A 24560-nucleotide genomic window follows, 5' to 3' on the forward strand; every position below is an offset into this window, starting at 1 on the left:
ATTAAAAACAAAAACTTTTCTTCACTCAGGCATCTAAATCAGCATGTTTTAATGATAAGTGCATTTTAAGCCAAGCTTCTATGAAATTTATTTTTAAAGAAATCATAATCCAAGCTGTCAAAAGTAGTGCAAAAGATGCTAAATATGAGATAGCTAATTTAAAATTAATATCAGTACCATTTTTGTAAACACAGGATACGTGTATTTAATAATTTGAATTCCTGTCAAGTACATGTACTGAAACATTGAAAAGAGAAAAATACAAACCTTTTAACTGGAACTCTTTCAGTTTTCTTATCATCGCCTTCTAAATTCTAAGTGGAGGTAAGAAAAAAAACATATAAAAATTTTATGCAATTGAAAATCTGACTGAAGAAACACTACAGAAGTCTAAAACCATGCCAAAAGGGTCAAAGAGATGTTGATACTAAAGGTTTAAAATCTATTATTGAATCTTAAAATGTTTATCAATATAAATGTAAGATTAATACCTCAAGCTTAAGTTTAATGGAATATTATTCTATAGATAAATCATGACACCTTGACATTATAAATTTTCACCACTTTAGAAAAATAATAATAAATACATTATAGCATGTAATAGTTTGGGAGGTTTTTTTGGCAACTAGAAAGTTAAAAATACATAATCATAGTTTAATACAAAAATTATAAATCAATATCCTTTAGTTAGCAAATTTTTTAAAAGAGCAAAAATTATTAATTTAAAAAAAAAAGTTATATTAAACAATATTAAAAAAAAAAAACAAGAGGCCCATGGGGCCACATCGCTTACCTGAGCAACAATGGGCGTTCAAAAGATATTGTGCCATATGGTCCCTCGGTAGAATAACAAAAAATAAATATTGTGAAATTTTCGAATTTTACACTTATTTTTGCATACACGTAATCTTTGACATTGTACCTTCATGAAATACTATTTTTTACCAGAATAAGATATAAAACTAAGCATTTGGTAGGGGTACACTGTTAAGTTGTTAACTTCCAATTCCCTATATTTTAGTTCTGACCCCCAACCCCCCAACCCCCACACACTTTGTAAAGCGATCAAAATTTATGAGAGCATATAGGTAAATTTTTTTCATCAACTACTTACTAGTTATTGTATTTTTGAAAAAATATAATAGTTATTATTTTTATTTAAAAAATCCTACATGTATAGATGTGAAAAAGAAAATTGTACCTCAATGTGGTCAATTCCTCAAATTAAAAACATTCAAAAATTTAATTTGTCTTCTCCATTATAATTAAATGACTGTTATTTACCTCGCATACAAACCAGGATAATTTTCCGCTGTGGTATTTTCTTAGGAATAGCAATAATTACTTTATCCCCGCAACATAAATGTGTCAAACTATGGAAACTGTAATAAAGATGTCGTTTTTATTTACTCGTGTCTGAAAAACTATCAAAATTGATGTAGATTTCACATTATTTATTGTATAAAGAGGGGGCCCCAGAGAGTAGGTATATACAGAATATCATTCTTTTATTTTGTTTGTACAAGTATTTAACATACTCTAATTCATATAGAATTTCTAATGTTCAACCAAAATTTCAGCGTCAATCGTAGCATTATAAGCAAGATACAGAGCTCACAGTCCGTCTAGGTTTGAGTCATATTTTGTTCACATGAGTTTATTACATTCAGCTTAAGATTTTTAACTTGGTATTTCCTATTCAGCATTTAAAATGGAAAAAAAGAATGGCCTTAGATTTTCAATTCTTTTATTCACTCTATTGAGGTTCAAAATCAGTTTATACAAATGTGCACAAACACAGTCAAGGTTCACATGTACAGTAGGAGTAATAATGACGAAAAAAGGTTAAGTTTACAATACAATAAGTTGTTCAAGTTGGTTTCTGGAAGAACAGACTTTGAAAATTTTCTTTAAAAATATTGGCAAATTTTTTACTTTTTTAATCTTTAGTTTTTAAGATCTGTGTACAAACATAGAATTGTGAGCAAATTTCTGTATCTTGCTTATAATTTGAAGCTTAACACTCAAATATGGTTAGTAAATAGAAATTGTAAACAATTAAACACAAGAAACATGCACTATAACAAATAAAGAACACAATTTATTTTTTCGAAATGAATCATATATATACATGTATATATACCTACATATTTCCGTCAGCGGTATCAAACTCTATTTAAACTGAATAAAATGCTGAGCATCTCAACAAAACCTATTGCATTAATCTACCATTACGCAAAAGATAATGCCGAATTACCGATAGAATGAATTGTATTTCAGTACTTTTTTGATACATCAGATTTTGCTTAATTTGCGCAGGTAAACAGTTAACTGTTTGATTTACCGAAGTCTCTGTTTGATTTGATACGCAAAAATCACGAAATACAGACGATAGTTCCCAGGTTACAAAGCATAAATAATGAAAACGAAACGAAAATCAGAACAAGCTAACACCAACGTCATGTGTGAAAACTGTCAACGCATTGAAATATTTAGCCTCAATTTACTTCACAAAATCGGCACCAATATATTTTGCATGTTTCAAAAATTTCCCTTCATACGCGAACTGTTGCACAACAAACAAATTCATCATAGTCAGATCGACCCTTTTTCGTATAATGTCATGGCTGCTTTAAACAAAGAACCTCGTTTTAGAAGTATGGAATACGAGTCTTGGTAAAATGGGTATGCAAACCCGGGCCATGGCAAAAATAAAAGCCGGGGCAGAACAGCAATCGTCAATTCCAAATACGCATTATTTTGCAGCAATATTTACAGCGAATACAAATATACTGGTCCATCAAATATCCTGAAATTTTAATAAGATTGGCAGATTAATAACTGCCAATCTTTTGTTTTGCCCAGGCCAAGTCTTGCCTACCCATTTTACCGGATGCCGAACCCGATTGAAACACGCATTTCCTTCATTATCATTTTCGTAATAACTCAGATTTGAAACAGAATTATTCCTTAATTTTTTGCAATTTATATTTTCCTTCCCATAAGGATAATTTATGCTAAACTACGTTGAATTGGAATCAGTAGTTCTTGAGAAGATTTTTAAAAATGCACCCCCCCCCTTTTTCTACAGTTTCAAGGTTTTCTCTGCTTTGAATACAGATCGGACTTTTATTTCTGCAATTTATATACACCCTCCCATAAGGATGCTTTGTGCCAAATTTGGTTGAAATTGGATAAAGTTCGAAATGTAAAAAGTTTACAGACGGACGGACGAACGGACGGACGACGGACAAAATGTGATCAGAATAGCTCACTTTAGCTTTCAGCTCAGGTGAGCTCAAAATTAAAATACATGTATATACAATAAATATGCTAGACATATATACTGTGTATATATGTACCGGTACAATTCTAGTTAATAGAAATTACCTTAAGATCTTTGATGGGAGAGAAGATCATGGGCAGATCACTACAGTTGGACTTGTCACTCTTGGTGGAGATGCTGGAGAGATGGCGGGTTCTTGCTGTGGAGACATCCACTGCTCCACTTAGTGCGGGCCACAAGGTGGAAATGTTATCCACATCATACTCCTTCACAGGTGTCTCATCTATATGGAGACTGTCATCTACCATACATGAAATACATGTAACAATATAGATATTATCTTAATGTGGAGATTAAATGCAAATAAAAATATGACCATATATTAAAATGATGATAATATATATCTCTCTCTCTCTCTCTCTCTCTCTCTCTCTCTCTCTCTCTCTCTACCATATACTTGACACTTAAACTGATACATCTACTCATGTAGAGCATGTAACTGATATTATACTATCACCCGTATTTATATTGGCCCCTATAGATAAGACAGTCACAAGTTGTTTATCACAACAGGGGTTAACTGAGGCTGTGAAAACGCCTTTTGAAATTGATAATTATCATATTTTTGCCTATAGGTTTTATAAACTCAGAATACAGGGTGACTTCAACATCCCTTTCGAAGGAAATTCCGGCGAAGTTACCGATCAAAAAGCGAGCATGTCACCCCCAAGGTTGATCCTAATTTATTTATTGTGAGGTACACAAGGTACAAACAGTTCTTGATTTATCTTCTTTTTATTAATCAACTGATATGAATTAAAATGTTCCCTCGCTAATTGGAGGCCGTCATTGCAGTATTGGAGCCGATGACGAAAAGCGGGGAAAATTCCGGAAAAAATTGAAAATTGGCGAAAAAAAAGTTTAGGGTCGGGGGTAAAAAATAGGGACGGTCGGGTGACCGGAACCACAGGTATTTTTTTTATTTGGCCTTAGACCATTAGGGACGAAATATTGCCCAACGCGAAGCGGAGGGCAATATTTTCGTCCCAAGGGGGCTAATATAATCAATGTTGCCTGAAAACACAGTCAACATTTGTTTTGTTATATGAAGAAATAAACCAAAATTTAAGAAAAAAATTGTAAACAGATCACCGTAATTTTCTCAGCTCAACAAAGAATTCACGAATTCAATTTTGTGCAAAGTTCATTTCCAAAACAGACAGCCGTAATTTTCTCAGCTCAACAAAGAATTCACAAATTCAATTTTGTACAAAGTTCATTTCCAAAATATCCTCAGCATCAAACGGTCACTGGGGATATTCCGCCGACCGTAAGAATTAACATACAGATGTTCTACCTGATTTTACTTCACAGTACTTCGCAAATCCTTATATCCGTTATGATAGTAAACCGTCGCATTGCGCATCCGTTGTTTACTTGCCTTGACTGACTGTCTATTATGACGTCACCTTGTTTTGGAGTTGCGAAGAGTTATTTACGTCATCGTTTACCAATCAACAAATCAGAGGCAATTTTTTGAAATAGAGGGAATGTTCTCTAGATATTATTCCTAGCCGGTCAATATCAAAAAAATATTGACCGGTCAATATTTTTTGGACGAGCTAATATTACAATTATTCACTATTTGTCTATATAGAGTTATATAGTAAGAATATACTACTGAATAAAACAATAGATTATACTACCTTTCTCTGGATTATCAGATTTTCCAGACTCATTTTGTTCATCAGAAGTTTTTGATTTTGACTTTGGTGTTGTCTGCAATGATGCATAACCAGACCCATCAGCAACAATACCAACACTTTTGTCTGATTGGTCTTTAATGAAGATCTGTTTTCCTCCATTAGAACTCTCCATCAGTTTGTCATCTTTCATTGTCTCTTTCTCTTTATCTTCTAACCAAGTACTTGGTTCAAGTTCTACTTCTTCGTCCTCCTCATTAATACCATTTTGTTTATCCACCATTTCATCTTCAATATCGATATTCTCTCTACGCTTTAAATTCTTTTTCCTTTTGAAAGTTCCCTCATTCTTATAAGATTTGGATTTAGAATGTCCATTTTTTCCTGGAAGAGTTGACGAGATGTCAGCTCTATCCACCATGTCCAACAAATCAGGTTTATTTTTTTCTGCAGAGCCTTCATCCTGTTCTTGAAAATCCGATTCCACCTCCATTTCAGTCACTTTTTCTTCAGAAGAATCCCCCGTATCTATCTCAGTGTAAGCTTTCTTGCCTCTAGATGAATTTGGATCTGACTTTTTATTCTGTGTACTCCTTTTAGGCGTATGGTTTTGATGTCTATTCTCTTTTAGTTCATTGCCCATATTTCTATCCTGTTTTCTTTCCTGTCCACTTAGCTTTTTTGCTTCATTTGTAGATTTAGTCATTGCACTCACAGAAGTTTTTCTGTTTCTAGTTCTTCTTTGATTATTTTGTTCTGTATCTTCAGTGCTTTCATTTTCAGTAGCTTTGCTACTTTCAATTTTGCTTTGGTTTCTCACTGACCTCCGCCTTGATTTTCCATCCGTTTCAATCTGAGAAACTGGGTCAGAATCTTCATCTACTTCTGCTACCTCTTTTTTCGCTCCCTTTGAATTTCTAGATTTCTTCATCCTACTTTCACTCTCATCCTCCACACAACTTCTACCAGTCTTCCCTTGATCTGACATGTTCTTCCCTTGATGCCTCACCGACATCCTCCTTTCACTTTCAGTCTCACTCTGCACCAAAACAACCTCCAATTCACTCCCATCTCCACCTGAGTTCTCCGTTTCCATGTCTTCCTCCCTGATGACTTTCCATTTCATTTGGCTTGACTTCCTTTGAGTCCCACTCTCAGTCTCGCTTTGGGAGGACATCTTAATAATATCCTGATTCCTTGACAACATCTCTTCTTCGTCGCACTGTCCCATCCCTACCCTCTTCCTGTTCCTACTGGACATCCTCCTCCCCTCCCCCTCAGATTCGCTCTGTGTCCCCACTGTCCCCGTGTCACTGGCCTCAGTCACTGAATTCTCTGTCTCACTCTCTGGGCCTGGATTTCCGTCTGATGACTTCTTCTGTTTCATTCTCTGTTCTCTCATTCTCTTCTTTGTCTCAGCTATCAAGTCAGAGAAATGGGACTTGTGTTTTTTCACTGAAATCATAACATGGTTAAACTACTGTAGCTGAGGTGACCCTACATACAGCAATCTTAATTCTTATATATACCAAGTATAAAAAAAAGTACGGTAGCAATCATTTTATCCCTTGTTATTTATTAGAATACTTACTGTAAATCTTCTGGGCTTTTTCTATAGTGGCAGGTGAACTATTTTTCTCAATAAGAAGCCTCTGAAAATACATACAAGTACCATTAATACAAATGGTTTTATCCTAAAACCTTACTCACTGGTACTCACACACAGGATGAATTAGATGCATATGTTTTTGTATGTCTCTAATCAAAATGCAGCTGCTTGCTTCTTTCTCATAATGCAGCAACATTGAACATACACATATCACATGTCTATGTATTTTTTTTGAATAATAAAAAAGATGGGTATAAGAAAACTTTTGATCAAAATAAGCATGTAATGAAAAATATACCAAAGAATCTTTTAAATATGAACATATACTTTTACTAAGCTAGCATAAAGCAGTTCATAATCTGATGTAAAATATGATACACTGAATAACAAAAGAGTACACATGGACTGTTTAAGGAGTTTGGTGTATCCACGCTTCCTTACACTGTGGTCTGTCCTGCTCCTGTTTCTAATGTTCTCCGTTTTCTCCACTTCTTTCACTATCTCCTGCACTACAAATAAAAGTGGAAATGAGGATTACTAACTCTAAAAGTAGACTGTAGCATGTGGTGCATAAATGAACCAGTTTTTCTCATCAAATAATTTTAAGGTTCAAAATATTTTACCATTAAAAATAATATCACAGTCAATGTTAGTTTAGATTACTGGAACATGCCCTTTTTTTATATTTGTAACAAATACGAGGTCTTAATACAACAAACACTTAAACTTGGTATTAGAAAATGCATATTATTCAACTTTCTTTTTATTTTCGTTCAGTTGAGGGGTCCTGGGCACTTCTTTCACTTCAAGAAGCTAGATATATTCTTTTTTGATTGAAGCACGCATTGTCACTGAGAAGCTAAATAATACAAATCTAATATGTATATATTAGTAAATGCATATTAATATAAACCTACCTGACTTGGGCTTCAGTGCATCACATTCAGAATTGTACAGCATCACAAAATCATGATGTCTTCTGACCAGAGTCTGCAAATAAACACCATATTATTCCAGTGCTTCCTAGTCTCTGCAGATCTCATATATACAGGGAAGTCTATTCTTGACATCAAAAATAAAACATCAAGCTCTTCAAAATGCAATTCTGCACAGTCATACAGGTACTGCAGATTCCTAATTAATATCCACGTAAAATGACGAGGAGAGCATCTCGCGTAATTTAGAATCTCGTTTTTAGCTCATCTGAGCTGAAAGCTCAAGTGAGCTATTCTGATCACATTTTGTCCGTCGTCCGTCTGTCTGTCCGTCCGTCCGTCTGTAAACTTTTTACATTTTGAACTTCTTCTCTAAAACCGCTTATCCAATTTCAACCAAATTTGGCACAAAGCATCTTTATGGAATGGCGAATATAAATTGCAGAAATAAAAGTCCGATCTGTTTTCAAAGCGGAGAAAACCTTGAAATTGTAGAAAAAGGGGGGTGCATTTTTAAAAATCTTCTTCTCAAGAACTACCGAGACAAATTCAACGTAGTTTAGCATATATTATCCTTATGCATGTTATGGGAAGGAAAATATAAATTGCAAAAATTAAGTGGTAATTCTGTTTCAAATCTGACTTATTACGAAAATAATAATAAAGGAAAGGCGTGTTTCAATCAGTTTAATAGCTTCGGGCTCGGCATCCGGTAAAATGGGTAGGCAAGACTTGGCCAGGGCAAAACAAAAGATTGGCAGCTATTAATCTGCAAATCTCATTAAAATATCAGGATATTTGATGGACTAGTATATTTGTATTCGCTGTAAATATTGCTGCAAAATAATGCGCATTTGGAATTGACGATTGCCGATTTTCCCCGGCTTTTATTTTGCCAAGGCCCGGGTTTGCATACCCATTTTACCTAGACTCGTATTCCATACTTCTAAAACGAGGTTCTTTGTTTAAAACAGCCATGACATTATACGGAAAAGGGTCGATCTGACTATGATGAATTTGCGTGTTGTGCAACAGTTCAAGTATGAAGGGAAATTTTGAAACATGCAAAATATATTGGTGCCGATTTTGTGAAGTAAATTGAGGCTAAATATTTCAATGCGTTGACAGTTTACACACATGACGTTGGTGTTCGCTTGTTCTGATTTTCGTCTCGTTTTCATTATTTATGCTTTGTAACCTGGAAACTATCGTCTGTATTTCGTGATTTTTATGTATTAAATCAAACAGAGACTTCGGTAAATCAAACAGTTAACTGTTTACCTGCGCAAATTAAGCAAAATCTGATGTAGGGGTAGGTGCCTACTGAAATACAATCCATTCTATTGGTAATTCGGCATTATCTTTTGCGTAATGATAGATTAATGCAATAGGTTTTGTTGAGATGCTCGGCATTTTCTCGAGTTTATTCAGTTTAAATAGAGTTTGATATCGCTGACGGAAATATGTAGGTATATACATGTATATATATGACTCATTTTGAAAAAATAAATTGTGTTCTTTATTTGTTATACATGTAGTGCATGTTTCTTGTGTTTAATTGTTTACAATTTCTATTTCCTAACCATATTTAAGTGTTAAGCTTCGAATTATAAGCAAGATAAAGAGATTTGCTCACAATTCTATGTTTGTACACAGATCTTAAAAACTAAAGATTAAAAAAGTAAAAAATTTGTCAATATTTATCAAGAAAATTTTCAAAGTCTGTTCTTCCAGAAACCAACTTTAACAACTTATTGTATTGTAAACTTAACCTTTTAAGCTCACCTGAGGGTGGGGCCACAATGGGGGGTCGAAGTTTAACAAATGAATATTTAGAGTAGATCTTTAAAAATCTTCTTCTCAGAAACTAATCGGCCAGGAAAGCTGACACTTGTGTGGAGGCATCCTCAGGTAGTGTAGATTTAAAATTGTGAAAATCATGACCCCCGGGGGCAGTGTGGGGCCACAATGGGGGGTCGAAGTTTAACATATGAATATATAAAGTAAATCTTTAAAAATCTTCTTCTCAGAAACTAATCGGCCAGGAAAGCTGACACTTGTGTGGATGCATCCTCAGGTAGTGTAAACTCAAAGTTGTGAAAATCATGACCCCCGGGGGTAGGGTGGGGTCACAATGGGGGATCGAAGTTTAACTAATGAATATAGAGTAAATCTTTAAAAATCTTCTTCTCATAAACTAATCAGCCAGGAAAGCTGAAACTTGTGTGGAAGCATCCTCAGATAGTGTAGATTCAAATTTGTGAAAATCATAACCCTGGGGGTAGGTTTGGGCCACAATGGGAGGTTGATGTTTTACATAGGAATAAACAGAGTAACTCTTTAAAAATCTTCTTCTCAGAAACAAATCAGTCAGGAAAGCTGAAACTTGTGTGAAAGCATCTTCAGGTAGTGTAGATTCAAAGTTGTGAAAATAATGATCCCCAGGGGTAGGGTGGGGCCACAATGGGGGGGGGGTCAAATCTTAACAAAGGAATATATAGGGTAAATCTTTAAAAATCTTCTCAGAAACTAATCAGCCAGATGATTCTTTATAATTGTTAAGACTTTGGCCCCAGGACAATTCTTTGGCCTCACGAGAAGGTTCAGAGGTTGATGTACGTTTATATCCCATATATAAACTATTGTTAAGGATCTTTTTGAGAACTGCAATACTCAACATATGATATGACTATAAAATCATCCTGTTAGGAAAGGGACTAATGATTATAAACATAAGAATATCCAGGGGAAAATGGATTTTATTTATACAGAATCAACATGTATTATTGTACATTGTCCAGATAGTTTGTATTATGACTCAATTAAGCTGATTTTATCATACCTATTATTCCTCAGGTGAGCGATGTGGCCCATGGGCCTCTTGTTATTTTTCAGACAGATGTAAACTAAATGAAACTATAATAAAAATATGGTGATCGTGATTTTATATTCTCTCCATTTGATTCAAAATGATTGAATCACCGAATTAAGTACTTACATAAAAGTAGGATCTAAATTATGTGTATAAAATGTGTTATATTTATGTTAAATCCATTTTGAATTCCAATTTAAGTCACAATGGTAAAAGAAGTTTGTTAAGATTTTATAATCAAAATTAAAAAATACTTTCTGAATAAGATTACTTAAAATTGAGAATTTCTTTTCTTGGTTATTTTAAAAACTAAATCCATTACGTTTTCTTTTCTTTTTAAAACATTAAGTTTACAAAATTGAAATTGAAAAAGGAACACCTTTAAACATATTCTGCACATCTACATATTGTGCAAGACGTTCACACTGTCACTGACTGCATTAATATTATGACTCATCCCTGAAACTGTATCAATCCATTCTACCTACATCTTCATCTACCATACCTTCTTGTCCCCAGCTGTTGACAGTCCCACCTCCTTCAGCTTTTTCTTGATGTCTCTCTCTGACATCAGGTTGTAGACTAACTTAGCCATTGGTTTCCTTTTTGGAGTTGGTCTGAAAGATTTGATTTCAAATCAAGTCCCAAATATGATGAATGTGACTTATCCATCAATGTCTCAGGTTAGATGGTATATAATATACATCACATATATATCACAAATGGCATACATAGTATGTGCAAACTTAATATAATTATATTTCTTTGTTATCAAAATTTAAAATTTTCCATCTAAATTAAAATAAATACTTTCAGCTGGCAGCATTATTAACACATTAAAATCTTTATGCTTGCATTATTCTTAGACTATATTAAACATTTACCAATTTTTTACTCATATAAACTTTTGCTGTGTCATATTTTTAATTTTGAACACATCAAACTAAAATGTCAGACCTTATCGACAACTTACTTTCTAAGAGCAGACTTTTTCTTTCTCCCCCAAGACACAAGTCAAGATGGTCATTCATGGCGCCTTCTCTAAGAGATAATCCACAGACAGGACAGGAAACTGAAATCAGTCATACATCTATTTACATATAAATATATACTATAATTGACCACCATATATAGTACACATAAGCCAACTGATGGGAACCACATACATAATGAAATAGGTGAGGTAGATGCACATCCATTTTTCATTACTAAATTACTAATTAAGGCATTTTAGTTTTATGAAATAATAAATAAGTTTGGAAAAAAAACCTAAAATTTTCAACAAAAAATTTAAAATGATAAAAAATCATACCAAAAATTCATTAAGTACACATTGAAATTTTCAAATGCCCATTAAAACACACATATATAAACTATTTTCAAGAAAGGTACAAAATCAATACTAAATTACAAAATGCTGAAATACCCATTTGTTTTAGGGAGGGAGAAAACATGCTCTGAAGGGATGACCTCTGATTCCTCGACTTGGAGAATTCCCCACCCCCATCTCTGTCAGGTAACGACTTCCCGGGGGTGAAGATTCCTCGATTCTCCTTGTTCTCTCTCAGTTTCCAATCCTCACTCTCATCTTCTTCTTTCCCCTCACCATCTTCAGAAATGAGGTCAATGACATCATACTAAACAGTAGTATAGGTTTACTGGTAATTGTCTTTGAATTGGGTAGCCTTTTCTGCATCTTGCTTTCTTGCAGCACTGTCTGAAAGTAAATGAAACTTGTATGTTATATACGTGCCAGTACTTTTTTTTTTCAAATTAATTCATATGTATTCTATTATACTATTACGAACCATGAACATTGCTGATTAAATAATTTATTTATCTATTTATTTATTTATTCCAATATTGTTATAGTTATTTATTTGTTGTTGATATTGTTATAGTATGTTCCTATGCGATTGTTGAAGTATCTTATAATATATAAAGGGTTTGTTGAAACATGGAAATCTTGATGTTTATTTTAGTACGGTACTGTACTACAGTGTTTTGTATGTATACAAGGATTTCTATCCAGCAGAAATACTACGGGGAATTTATTCAACCAGTAATGATAAACATCAAAACAACTATCTGTCGTCTATATGTAACTTGCAACTCTATTTACAATGAATTAATGTGTCTTGAGTAGTTATGTCAACACGTGCTCAGCACTTCGCCGTTTCCGAGAGCTATTTTCTGCTTTACATACTACATACCATTATTTTTAGACAGAATAAACACAATCTGCGTTGTTTAAATACTTACGTCTGACTGTTAAGACATCGATAAATTTGTGTTAGCTGCATCATCGTCTTTTTGAGCGGAAACCGTGTAATGTTTTTGTTCGCACCATTTAACTTCATGAATATTGATTAGCGGGTCACGTGATAAAGGCTATACAAGGCCAAGCCCGATCAGAATTAGACGGTCTATTCATGCATGGTTAACTGCCTAGTCATTGACTAATAGATATCAATACACAAAACGTAACGTTTGTTAGAATATACATGTATAAGGCTCTGTAAACATTTGAGTGGAAACGGAGTAATTTTCACACTTTAGAGCAGGCCTTCGAAACATGAAAACTTTTACATTTCGACAGTCTTTTGATATTGATGGGCATCATTTGGCAAATTTGAAATAATTTGTATTTGGTAGCTTATGTTGATGAGCAGCAAACTAGATATAGTTACATCACACCGAAAGTCCAGTTCTCGTTAAATGACTCTTAACAAGTAGAAAACTTCTAAACAATTTTATTTAATGTGTTGCATTGTCAGTTAAAATTCATGAAAACATATGCATTGTGATCCTGGGAAAAAGAAACTTTTAAACAGTATTTACATGTAGATAAAAGAAACAAAACGTTCAAGGCCATTTACAGATATCAACATTTTTAATGCATATGAATTTTATTACAAACACACTTTACTGTATAAATAGTTAATTTGTTGTATTGCACTAAAGTTTAATACATTGAATGACAAATATGAATTTGGAAAAAAAAACCATGTACGTAAATCATGTCAAGTATTATCAATAAGCATTACCTATATAACCTTTAACAAAATGATACTAATAAATAACAAAAACACCAATGCAATCAATATGCATATCAGTTTATGTATTTTTACTTGGGAGATAAAGTGAATTGGTGAGAACACCTGAAAGTTATCATAATGCCATGTACCTGGAACAGCTCTCTAACGAAAAGCGGTCATCATCTCCACCTGTGTTTCCTGGAGCTCAGTCGTTTTCTTTTCCTGTTCTTAAAGTCTCCAGATATCTCCCTATCCAAGGAAGTCCAAAAATTGCGATTTTAACTGTTCAACATAACCATATTACCAACTTCCAAAAGAATTTAGCTCACCGTGATGATACAGTTCTTCTAAATTAATCTTATGATAAATTCAGACCTAAAATTTATCTCTTTTTTTTAAACTTTTAAATACTATAAATAAAAGACGTATCTTAGATATTTATCATTGATTTGGAGAGAAACTAATGACCATGTAGCAATGTCTTTTATCACAAATTCACACACTGCTGCTGATTATTTAGTGATAGGTCTAGAAAAATTGTACAAAGATTAAATTTACAGAAAATTCAGAGAAAATCTGAGGAAGAAAAAAATGAAATACTGGGGGGGGGGGGTAGGGGGTAGGTGTACAATGAAGGTAAACAAGTTATTCTGTGTTCTGATTAACTTATAGATCGACTGAGCACTGTGAAAATTGAAGTCATTTGAAAGTCGAATGTCTTGAATATGGGGTAACCCATATCTATTCTTGTTTAAAATGTGTTTTATCATGGATTAAAAATATATTCCATGCGGGTACATGTATCTAAGAGCTGTATTATTTAGAAATTTATTTTGCTGCAAGGGCTGCTAGTATGATAAGTCTGCATATAACTTTAACTTTAACAAGAAATCATATTGACCATTGCCAAAGTATGAACTATTTCAAAACCATACAATTACCGTTAGAAATGCTTACAGTAACGAACTCTATTCTTTATGATTATAGTAAAATGTTAAACTTCAAAACAAGTTGCTGAAAGTATATTAGAATTTACCATAAAAATTAGTACAACCAACTTTTATTTTCTTCTTTGTGGTGTGTTTTATGTAATTAAACAACCAATGATTCATACAACAATTATATTTTTTGCGGCCCATTTGACGCTTGCGTCAATATGATTTCTTGTTAAAGTTAAAGTTATATGCAGACTTATCATACTAGCAGCCCTTGCAGCAAAATAAATTTCTAAATAATACAGCTCTTATTGCTTTAACTGGTTTTATTTTTCATCTGTCGGGATTCAAGTTTTATTTTGCATATTCTATGATACATGTACCCGCATGGAATATATTTTTAATCCATGATAAAACACATTTTAAACAAGAATAGATATGGGTTACCCCATATTCAAGACATTCGACTTTCAAATGACTTCAATTTTCACAGTGCTCAGTCGATCTATAAGTTAACTTATTAAGAAACTGGTATATATAGTTCTTCATGTCCGTAGCAAATACTGCCTCCAAGTCTTGGGTCACTCGCAAACAACGCACACATCTGTGCTTAAAAAGAGTCTACACGAATGGGATCAGAAATATGATGCAGGAATTGCATAACTATTCCGTCAAACAATAATCATGAAAGTCATATAATTGTTGTAATAATATAAGCAATATTCATTAGTGAAAAAATATGTCTAACGAAGAACCGCATATACTTTCGTGAAAAGACTCAGTGGAAGCTAGTGTAGGAATATAAATACTTCACATTTACATTTCCTGTGGAAAGGTGATTTTTATTCCATATTGTAAACACTTGTACATTCGATATGTTGTATCTGCTGAAAATGAATGGAACTAATTTTTTTCAGAGCAATTGTGTAAAGAGCTGTACCGGACTATGGCAATGTATCTTGAAATGATGGTACATTGTAATTACTGATCGAATATATTAAAACATAATCATATGAAAGATATAAACATGTACTTTTTACAGGGTCTTTATGTAGGTGTAGTAGTTCTACACTAGTACTGTTGACATAATTTTAATCTCGGCATACGTAATGATCCGTTTAACTCATTTTAACCGTTTAAAATTCCAAGTCTTATCTATTCTTACAAAAATGACAAGCAAATATATATTTGCCGACTAGCCCAGAATGCATACGGGGGAGCCGGAAGTTTATTTTAAGCTGAACAATACAAAATTGTATCATGTACATATACTGTAATATAAAAAATCACTGCCTCACCCTTTTTTAAACAAATATTTGAACCTTTCATCGACGACGTGACCGGCCAGAAAAAACCAGAAATAAAAAACTATTAAATAGAAAAATCTCTGGAAACCTGTGTCCCAAACCATGTCAAAGTCGCAAATGCGCGCCGTCTCAAGGGTAGTGCAGGGACTTTACAACAAAAATATGAAAATTTTTAAGCTTCTAAATTATAGTATAATAAAAAATAAAAAATAACAATTTTTTATTGATGTAAATTTGATGCGTCTTTGTAAGAAGACGGGCTAGAACTGATTTCTCGTGCTATTCGAACACCAATCATACACTCGTCACCACGTGACTCGTAACTATGAATTTCATTGGATACAATTTTCTACTCGAATCAACAAGACAATTATTTTCCGCTAATCTCCGTACCGCGGAAAATATTAAGTCTTATCTATTCTTACAAAAATGACAAGCAAATATATATTTGCCGACTAGCCCAGAATGCATAGAAAAACACCAAAGTTAGGGTGAGGCGACGAAATGAATCAGGGAAAAAACAAAATATAACATACATTTGATAATAAATTCAAAACCAAAATGTGAAAAACTTTATGATAATCATAACCCCAATTTTCTGGAAACTGCCAATCGGTTTTCTAACTGATCTACAACATACATGTCCTTACTAGAATCGCACTTCCAGCGCCCGTGTCTTTTAATACACCTTTCGTTTACATTTGAACCGACTGCAGCTGTAGCTCCGCCTGATCGAAGCGAATGTAAACCTAAATTTAAACCAGAACTGACCTCTTTGAGCCTGGAAATAATGTTTTCCCTTGCAGTAGTGTAACTAATCTTTTTGTTTTTATATGTCAACTTTGCAATACCATGTGATCTGAAAACTGGCTTAAATAAAAATTCTGAAGATAACAAATTAATATCTGCCAACATAACATATTTTTGCAACATTTTCACAGGACAAGCACTTGTGGAACCATTTGCGACCAACACCTCGTTTCCTTGCCGGTATTGGTCAGTTTTACTTTTATTAATGTACACACATAAATAATCATCAACAAATTTTACGTCACAACATTTTAGGCTACTTAATTCGTCATAACGCAAAAAAGCGGCAAAACTCAACAAAATCATGGCCAAGTCTCTTACGATCAGCACATCCGTAGATTCGATATATAAATTGCACAAACGAATCAATATATCAGATGAGACAGGGTCCTTTCTGGTTATTTTGGGAGTTGCGATGCGCTTGGCCGCCTCTTGTAGACACTTGACATAAGAATTGCTGGTAGGATCGGCAAATCCATGTAATTCGTGAGCCCACTTTAAAGAATAGATTGCGTGATTGACCACATGAGAAGATGAACCTTGATCCAATAATTGTGTAATATACAATGCGACGTGAACAGGTTGTGCGGGTAAACACTCAAATCCTTCTTTTTGAATGAAATTTTTCCATCTTTTAAAACTACTATGGTAAGATTTCGTTGTGTTAAAACTCTTCCCCTGAAGAATATAGTCGGACATCTTGTATGCCAAATCGTTCAAAATGTCGTTATTTCCGGCTCCGCTTCTGGCTACGTCATCAATTATTTTTTGTCGTATCCCGATGTCTGTCAAAATAAAATAATCTAATGATTAAATCTGAAAACGACCATGTCAAACTGAAGGGGATCATTACAAAATACCCCCTTTTTATATCTTCCCTTCTCTATTATATGAGTTCTTTGCAAAACTAACGAATCTGAAATACTTGAACAGTTTTGTAACAAAGGCCAAAAAGGAGCTGAAATCCACCTAGGAACAACTAGTGTCCCTACCACTTTTTCTGACAAACATTTTTTGATTGTTTTTGAAATAAACACTGGTGGAGGGACAAGCCACATATTTGATCCCGTCCATGAAAAATTAAATGCGTCAATGCCGCTAGTACCAGGACACCAAGATTTTGAGTAAAATACTGAACACTTTGTATTGTAATGCGTTGCAAACGCGTCAATGTCATGCTGACCATACTTTTCACACAAATAATTGTACACTGAATTTCTAATACCCCAATCATCTCTATCAGTCTGCCTACTGATCAAATCAGCTTCTTGATTTTCCGATCTCGGGATCCATTTTGGAATCAATGTAATTTTGTTGTAACTACATGACTGAAAAATATCAGAAGCAATTAATTGCAAATTCTCTTTCTTACTGCCAACCTCTAAAATATGAGACACATTTTTGTTGTCACTGTAAACAACCAGAGACAAACCTTTTAAGTCATCTGAATGCGTGTTTATTATTCTATGAACTGATTCTAATTCTCGCCAAGTAGAACTCTTATTGCATTCCTTCTGGCTCCAAGAACCAGACACAGTAACTCTGTCCTTCTGTAGGACTATATCCCCACCCTGCTGTGAGGAGCTCTTGTCTGAACGCTGAACTGTTGGGTTAATATAACCCCCATAACCTACATCTGATGCGTCACTGAATAATTCAAAATCTCTCGTTTCTGATAAATCAATGTTTCTAAACAATGCACCGCTACAGTTCAATGACTTTATGCTTTCTGACCAAAACAAAACTTCCTGAATTGCATTTTCTGACAACAATACTTTGCTATTCCAACTAGCCCTCGTCTCTACACAAAAATATAAAAATCTAGTCATAATCCGGACTACATTTCCAAAAACAGCTTTCATACTTATGATCTGACCCGTCAGACATGCAATAAGTCTAACACAAAACATATTTGAACGCTTTGATTTGATCAAAATATCATTTACTAAAGACATTGTCCTACTTATCCTCTCCCGAGACACCCTGACAAAACCATTCTGAAAATCCCATTCTAAACCTAACCAATTCACGTTTTGAGACGGAAACCACTGACATTTTTCATGAGCTAACAAAAATCCAAACTTTTGTAACTCATCCCTGACAAAACAACTGACTCTAAAAGCGTCCGACTGTGAAGAACTGCCTCCCAAACCGTCATCCAAATACATGACAATTTTGACATTATTGGACCTCATGTACTTAACAAAATGCCTAGTAACTTTTGAAAAAATGTAACCAGCTGTAGATAAACCAAAAGGCAGAACATTGAATACATAGTACTTTTGCCGACCATTGATATTCCAGCTAAAGCCCAGATACTGCCTGTGTTCTGCAAATATAGAAATATGATGGTATGCTGACTTAAGATCAAATGTGAAAACAAAATCACCGATATCAAACACGTCTCTCGCTACTTCAGCGTCCTCATATCTATACCTATATTTATGCAAATGAAAATTCACATGTCTACAGTCTAGGACTAACCTAGGCTTACCTGATCTGTTATATGCAACAGTAAGCGGATTGACCACACTTGGCTTAGTACTCACCTCTGAAATGCAATTTTTTGCCAACAAAGACTCGATTTCTGACGAAACAAATTCTACATTTTCTAATGAGGATCTATTGTTTTTTAATTCGACACTTTCTGGAATTGTTTTAAAAGGAATTTTATATCCATGAGAAATTATATCTCTAATGTAATTGTCCACACCTGTTTCAACCCACCTTGATAAACAGCTATTTAAATGCCCGACAGGGCTTACCTTGTTAGTAGTGCACTCGTCCGTGACCGACGTCGACAGGCGTGAATTCGAATAGTTTTGTTCTGAAACTGAATTGTTATCTGAATTTCTGAATGTATTACATGTAACAATACTTATCTCTGCCGAATCGTTGAGCTTCCTTCTACAGTCTCTCGCCCAGTGACCTTTAAACCCGCATCGATAGCACGTCCCTGGCTTGACCGTAGGTGACCTAGAGTTGTCTTTCTTGTATGGGTGTGGCCTTGAATAGTCGTTTGTTGGTTTCCGCTGTGCCTTTTGTTGTTTGTCCTTTTTCTCTGCTTTATTTTGCGCCTTGTTTATTCTTTTTTCATCGTCAGAATCGTCAGCGATGGGATTAGCTTGGTATTCAGCTACTACCTTCCACCCTAAAGGACTAGAATCAGCTATTTTTATCAATTTCTGCCTCTCATTCAAAAGTTCAATTCCTTCACCAATCTTTGTCCGGGCGGAGTTTATGTTTTCAACGCTAAGGTTGGCGCTGTCCAAACTGGCGTCTGCTTCCCTCAGCTTAGTGATGACCTGTGCGTTTCCCCGGTACTGCGCTTCGTTTCCATGACGTTTAAACTTATAACTGCCAAAAATGTTCTCCTCTATTTTCGCTAACTGCGATGACGAGAGTTCCTTCTGTGTTGTTTCCATAGACGATTGAAAATTCTTGAAATTGCTGTCTATCAGAGTCTTCATGCTGCTTAAAATTTGATTTTGGGACGATTCCACTGCTTTTTTAACTTCGGAGCTAATTATTTGCTGAACCTCGGAACTTATACCGGCATCCCCGTATTCGTCAATGATTGATGCGTCTTTGTAAGAAGACGGGCTAGAACTGATTTCTCGTGCTATTCGAACACCAATCATACACTCGTCACCACGTGACTCGTAACTATGAATTTCATTGGATACAATTTTCTACTCGAATCAACAAGACAATTATTTTCCGCTAATCTCCGTACCGCGGAAAATATTAAGAATATTCAATTTTGCATAATTATATAGTTGCAATAAGGTACGGTTTTCTTCCTTTCTTCAGATAGGTCTGTTTAATTTAATCTCTATTAAGTATTGTCTACAGCATTTTAGATGGCTTGTCTACAACATTTTAGATGTTTTATATTAATTCAAATATAACAAGGGATCACTAATGTACATGCCTTTGGATTTCATCCTCAACATATATGATAGTTAGATTTACTGTAAACTATGCGTTGCTTTATTTTGACTATGTCTGCCAAAAAAAGCTATAAAAATAAACTGTAAAACTCTTTCAAAGACGTACTACGTTTGAAAATAAGTCATCGAACGGAAGACCGGGGGAGGGGGGGGTGTTTTAGATACAGGATTACAATACACGCGGAATAACTCTAACTGTTTTAAATTTTCTGTCAGGTGACCACATTCCACACTAGCAGGTTCAGCCATGTTTAAGAACGTCTGCACACTTGATGGATGCTCAATTCCATGAATATCATAAACAACTAACACGAGGTTTGTATTCCTCTTAATCTAATCAATTATAATACATGAAAAATTAAGATGCCGACGTGTTGTTGTTTTACATTATTATGCCCATGGATAAAATATGTTAGGATAAGAACATCACCAACAACCAAAATTACTTATATATTTTTTAAAAAAAATGGCAGCTCCTGGACACGTGTTCTTATTATGAAAATAAAAAAAATATTGTTGAAAAATTGTTTTATTTTTATTTTTATTCCCTCCTCCTCACCAAATAATTTGAAAAATATTTCGTAAATCTAAAAAAAAAAAATGCTGGCCTAATTATACTCGGTAGATGTAAATATATATACATAATAGTACATGCATTTTTAGAAAGAATTTCATATGCATTTTAAATATCATTTGATATTATATAATAAATAAGTAAGATCTGTATCATTATTTCGTGTTTATTTTTCACTTTCATTTTTAATTTTTAGACAACTCATGGATCCCCGTACTAGTGCCCAGGATGTGCACCGATGTGACCTTTGTGAGACCGCCATAGTACACAGCTACTGTGACATTTGCGATGTCAACCTCTGTATGTCATGTATAGGCAAACACATCTCAGATGGATATGACAAACATAAAATTGTCCCTTTCCAGGAACGAAGATCAACCCTCGTTTATTCAAAATGTAGGACACATCCACAAAAAAATTGCGATTTGCTGTGCAAGAATTGCAACAACCTATTTGTTTGTTCCTCTTGTACTGCCTCTGAACAACACAGGGGACATATATTTGTAGATGTTACAGAGGTTTACAAGGCAAAGAAAAACAATATTGAAAAAGACACAGAGGAATTAGAAAATCTTATTTCTCCTAAATATGAAGAAATTGCAATGGACTTGGAAAATCAGCTTGCCAACCTGGATGGAGGATATGAGAAACTTACAACAACAATGTCCAAACAAGGAGAGCAATGGCACAGAGAAATAAACAACGCTATCAATAAAATGAAAACTGAAATCAGCGAGATAAAAGTGAAACACGAAGACATTTTACAGAAACATTTGGATGAAATCAAACAGATACAGTCTCTCATAAAACAAACATTACTTGCCTTAAACGAAATCGAGAAATCTACTGCAGTAGCTCCTACCATTGAATACAACTCAAAGATCAGAGAATTTAGCAAACTTCCACCCAAGCTTCAAGTAAAACTGCCAACATTCATTCAAAAACCGATAGACAGGGAGAAGCTGTTTAGTTTGTTTGGACAGATCACCCCATTATCTACTGCTATAGAAGAAAATGTCCTGTCACAGAACCAACCCAACACTTCAGTCAGAGAACTACTGGATGAACCAGAGCTTGTTGCCACAATGCAGACTGGGAATAAAAAACTACTCAGTGTTACCTGTCTAGATGAAGACTGTTTATGGACGCATGGATCAACCAATGAAATCAAATGCTTCAGCATTAAAGGTTCACTTCTCCAAACAATCGGGACAAAATCAGGACAAATGCCTAATGACATAGTTGTAAACAGTGATGGGGATCTACTGTACTCTGACTGGAAAGCTAGGACAGTGAATAAAGTAAAGAATGGACAGATAGAAGAGTTGATCAGAATACAGGGTTGGACGCCTGGTAATCTGTGTGTCACCTCTACTGGTGATCTCCTGGTTACCATGCACAGTGATGATGAAATTCAATCCAAAGTTGACCGTTACTCGGGATCTACAGAGAAACAAACAATTCAATTTGATGATAAAGGTAAACCTCTGTACTCAGAGAATTGTTATAGTAAATACATCACAGAGAACAGAAACCATGACATCTGTGTAGCTGACCATGGGGCTGGTGCAGTAGTGGTGGTTAATCAGAATGGGAAACTCAGATGGAGATACACCGGCCATCCCTCAGTTACCAAGAACAATCCATTAGATCCCTGTGGTATCACAACAGACAGTCAGAGTCTTATCCTTACAGCAGATTATAACAACCAATGTATCCACATTCTGGATCAGAATGGACAGTTTCTCCGTTACATTGATAACTGTGATCTGGAGTATCCTTGTGGTATATGTGTGGACAATAATGACAATCTGTTTGTGTCAGAATATAGTAAAGGCAATGTAAAGAAAATAAGTTTTCTTAGATAGACACCAAATTGGTGACTGATAAAGATAAAACAGAAAGCATATTCATTATTTTGGCAATTTTTTAGAACTTAAGATATACTGAACAGGTAATTAAAATCCAGTCATCATTTCCTCAATCATTATATTATATATTATACGTGATTTAATACATGATTGTTGAGTAAGTTGAGTTTTCATTTGTTTTATATGATTTTCTTTTTTTTACAGCTAAATGTCCAAGATATTGCATTTGATAATTAAAACAATGCTTCCTTATAAAACAGAAAATGACGCCCCATTTACTTTTGGTAAAGTCAACATATATTGTATCTGAATCTTCAAAACATTAAGATTTGAAAAAAAAAAAACTCAATCCAAAGTTTCCCAATACTTGGGATCTACAGAACAATTAAAACATTTCAATATTTTTAATGCATATGATTTTTTTGACAAAATATACATGCATAAATAGTGTTCTATTGGTATTGGACTAAAGTTTTAACAATGAATGACAAATACAAAATTGAGAAGTATCTATATGTTATTTTTGTTTATAACCTTTTACAAAATAATACTTAAATATACAAAAACACCTGGTCCAATCAATATATATATATATATATATATATAAACATGATAAATGTATGTCATTGTACTTGTGAGATAAGTTAATAGATTAGAACATCTGAAAGTTCACAAAACTTCCCTGTACTTGGAACAACCTTCTTAAGGAAAGCAGTCATCACCTCCGTCTGCGTTTCCTGGAGGCTGGTTTACTCAGTCGTTTCCTCTTCCTGTTTTCAAAGTCACCAGAAATCTCCCTATCCAAGAAAGACAAAAATTACTATTATAATCATTCAACATAACCCCAAGGTTATCTCATCCAAAATGAGATTTTTGATCATCCTGGTGATGCTGTGCTTCTAAACTAACATTATAATAAATAAAACCCAAAATGTACCCGGTACCAGTAAAAAAATATATTTTATCTCATTGAATGATGTATATCAACCAACAACTGTTAGTGTAATGAAAGTTATTGCATTCAAAATTCAAAAAAAACTTTTCTTCACTCAGGCATCTACATGTAAATCAGCGTGTTTTAAAGAGGAGTGCATTTTAAGCCAAGCTTCTGCGAAATTTATTTTCAAAAAAATCAATCCAAGCAGTCAAAGGCAGTTCAAAAGGTGCTAAATATGATGAAAGCTATTTTAAATTTAATATAAGTACCATTTTTGTTAACACATGCTACTTATAATAATTTGAATACATGGAAAACACAGAAACATTGAAAAGAAACAAATTCAAACCTTTTAACAGGAAGTCTTTCAGTTTGTTCATCTTCCCCTTCCATGTTCTAAGTGGAGGTAAGAACAAAACATGTAAATGCAAATGAAAATCTGACTGAATCTAAAATGTCTAGGAGCAAAAATTATTATATCTAAAAAAAATATGTTATAAACAATATTAAAAAAAACCAATTAAATACAATAAATATGCTGCACATATATACTGTATATGTACTGCTACAATGCTAGGAAATAGAAGTCACCTTCAGATCTTTGATTGGAGAGAAGACTGTGGACAAATCACTACAGTTGGACTTGTCACTCTTGGTGGAGATGCTGGAGAGATGATGGGTCCTTGGAGACATCTTCTTCTCCACTTAGTGCTGGCCACAAGATGGACAT

The 24560-nt window shown here is 34.1% G+C and overlaps 3 protein-coding genes and 1 long non-coding RNA gene across 4 annotated transcripts in view; 1 reads left to right on the plus strand and 3 right to left on the minus strand.

The window, feature by feature from the left end:
• The window catches only part of LOC105349194 (micronuclear linker histone polyprotein), a 47511-nt gene that overhangs the window by 1108 nt on the left and 21843 nt on the right, over positions 1 to 24560 (minus strand). The window contains exons 10-14 of the mRNA XM_066081834.1: positions 7040 to 7107; positions 6581 to 6641; positions 4993 to 6444; positions 3391 to 3587; positions 268 to 314 (exon numbers count right to left, since the gene is read on the minus strand). Of these exons, the coding sequence (XP_065937906.1) occupies positions 268 to 314; positions 3391 to 3587; positions 4993 to 6444; positions 6581 to 6641; positions 7040 to 7107 (1825 nt within the window). The remainder of the gene's footprint in view (positions 1 to 267; positions 315 to 3390; positions 3588 to 4992; positions 6445 to 6580; positions 6642 to 7039; positions 7108 to 24560) is intronic.
• On the minus strand, positions 15562 to 20245 carry LOC117689868 (uncharacterized). The gene is made up of 2 exons (XM_034472176.2): positions 17721 to 20245; positions 15562 to 17280 (listed from the first exon to the last, which is right to left on the minus strand). The coding sequence occupies exons 1-2, from the start codon at positions 20134 to 20136 to the stop codon at positions 16268 to 16270; spliced, it is 3429 nt and encodes a 1142-aa protein (XP_034328067.2). The 5' UTR covers positions 20137 to 20245; the 3' UTR covers positions 15562 to 16267.
• On the plus strand, positions 20651 to 23001 carry LOC117685343 (tripartite motif-containing protein 2-like). The gene is made up of 2 exons (XM_066081833.1): positions 20651 to 20763; positions 21219 to 23001. The coding sequence occupies exon 2, from the start codon at positions 21226 to 21228 to the stop codon at positions 22888 to 22890; it is 1665 nt and encodes a 554-aa protein (XP_065937905.1). The 5' UTR covers positions 20651 to 20763; positions 21219 to 21225; the 3' UTR covers positions 22891 to 23001.
• On the minus strand, positions 23535 to 24516 carry LOC136275155 (uncharacterized). Its single transcript, XR_010713689.1, has 3 exons — positions 24422 to 24516; positions 24180 to 24226; positions 23535 to 23690 (listed from the first exon to the last, which is right to left on the minus strand). It is a non-coding gene; the product is annotated as an uncharacterized lncRNA (long non-coding RNA).

The sequence above is a fragment of the Magallana gigas genome, chromosome 4 (assembly GCF_963853765.1).
Source record: "Magallana gigas chromosome 4, xbMagGiga1.1, whole genome shotgun sequence".
NCBI classification, from domain to species: domain Eukaryota; kingdom Metazoa; phylum Mollusca; class Bivalvia; order Ostreida; family Ostreidae; genus Magallana; species Magallana gigas.

What these genes read in the sequence shown, in the direction of transcription:
- LOC117689868 (XM_034472176.2), bottom strand. Translation starts at nt 20,136, where the DNA reads ATGATTGGTGTTCGAATAGCACGAGAAATCAGTTCTAGCCCGTCTTCT. An exon ending in GACTGATAGAGATGATTGGG is followed by an intron (nt 17,281 to 17,720) that starts GTATTAGAAATT and finishes TTATTTTGACAG; the next exon opens with ACATCGGGATACGACAAAAA.
- LOC117685343 (XM_066081833.1), top strand. Translation starts at nt 21,226, where the DNA reads ATGGATCCCCGTACTAGTGCCCAGGATGTGCACCGATGTGACCTTTGT.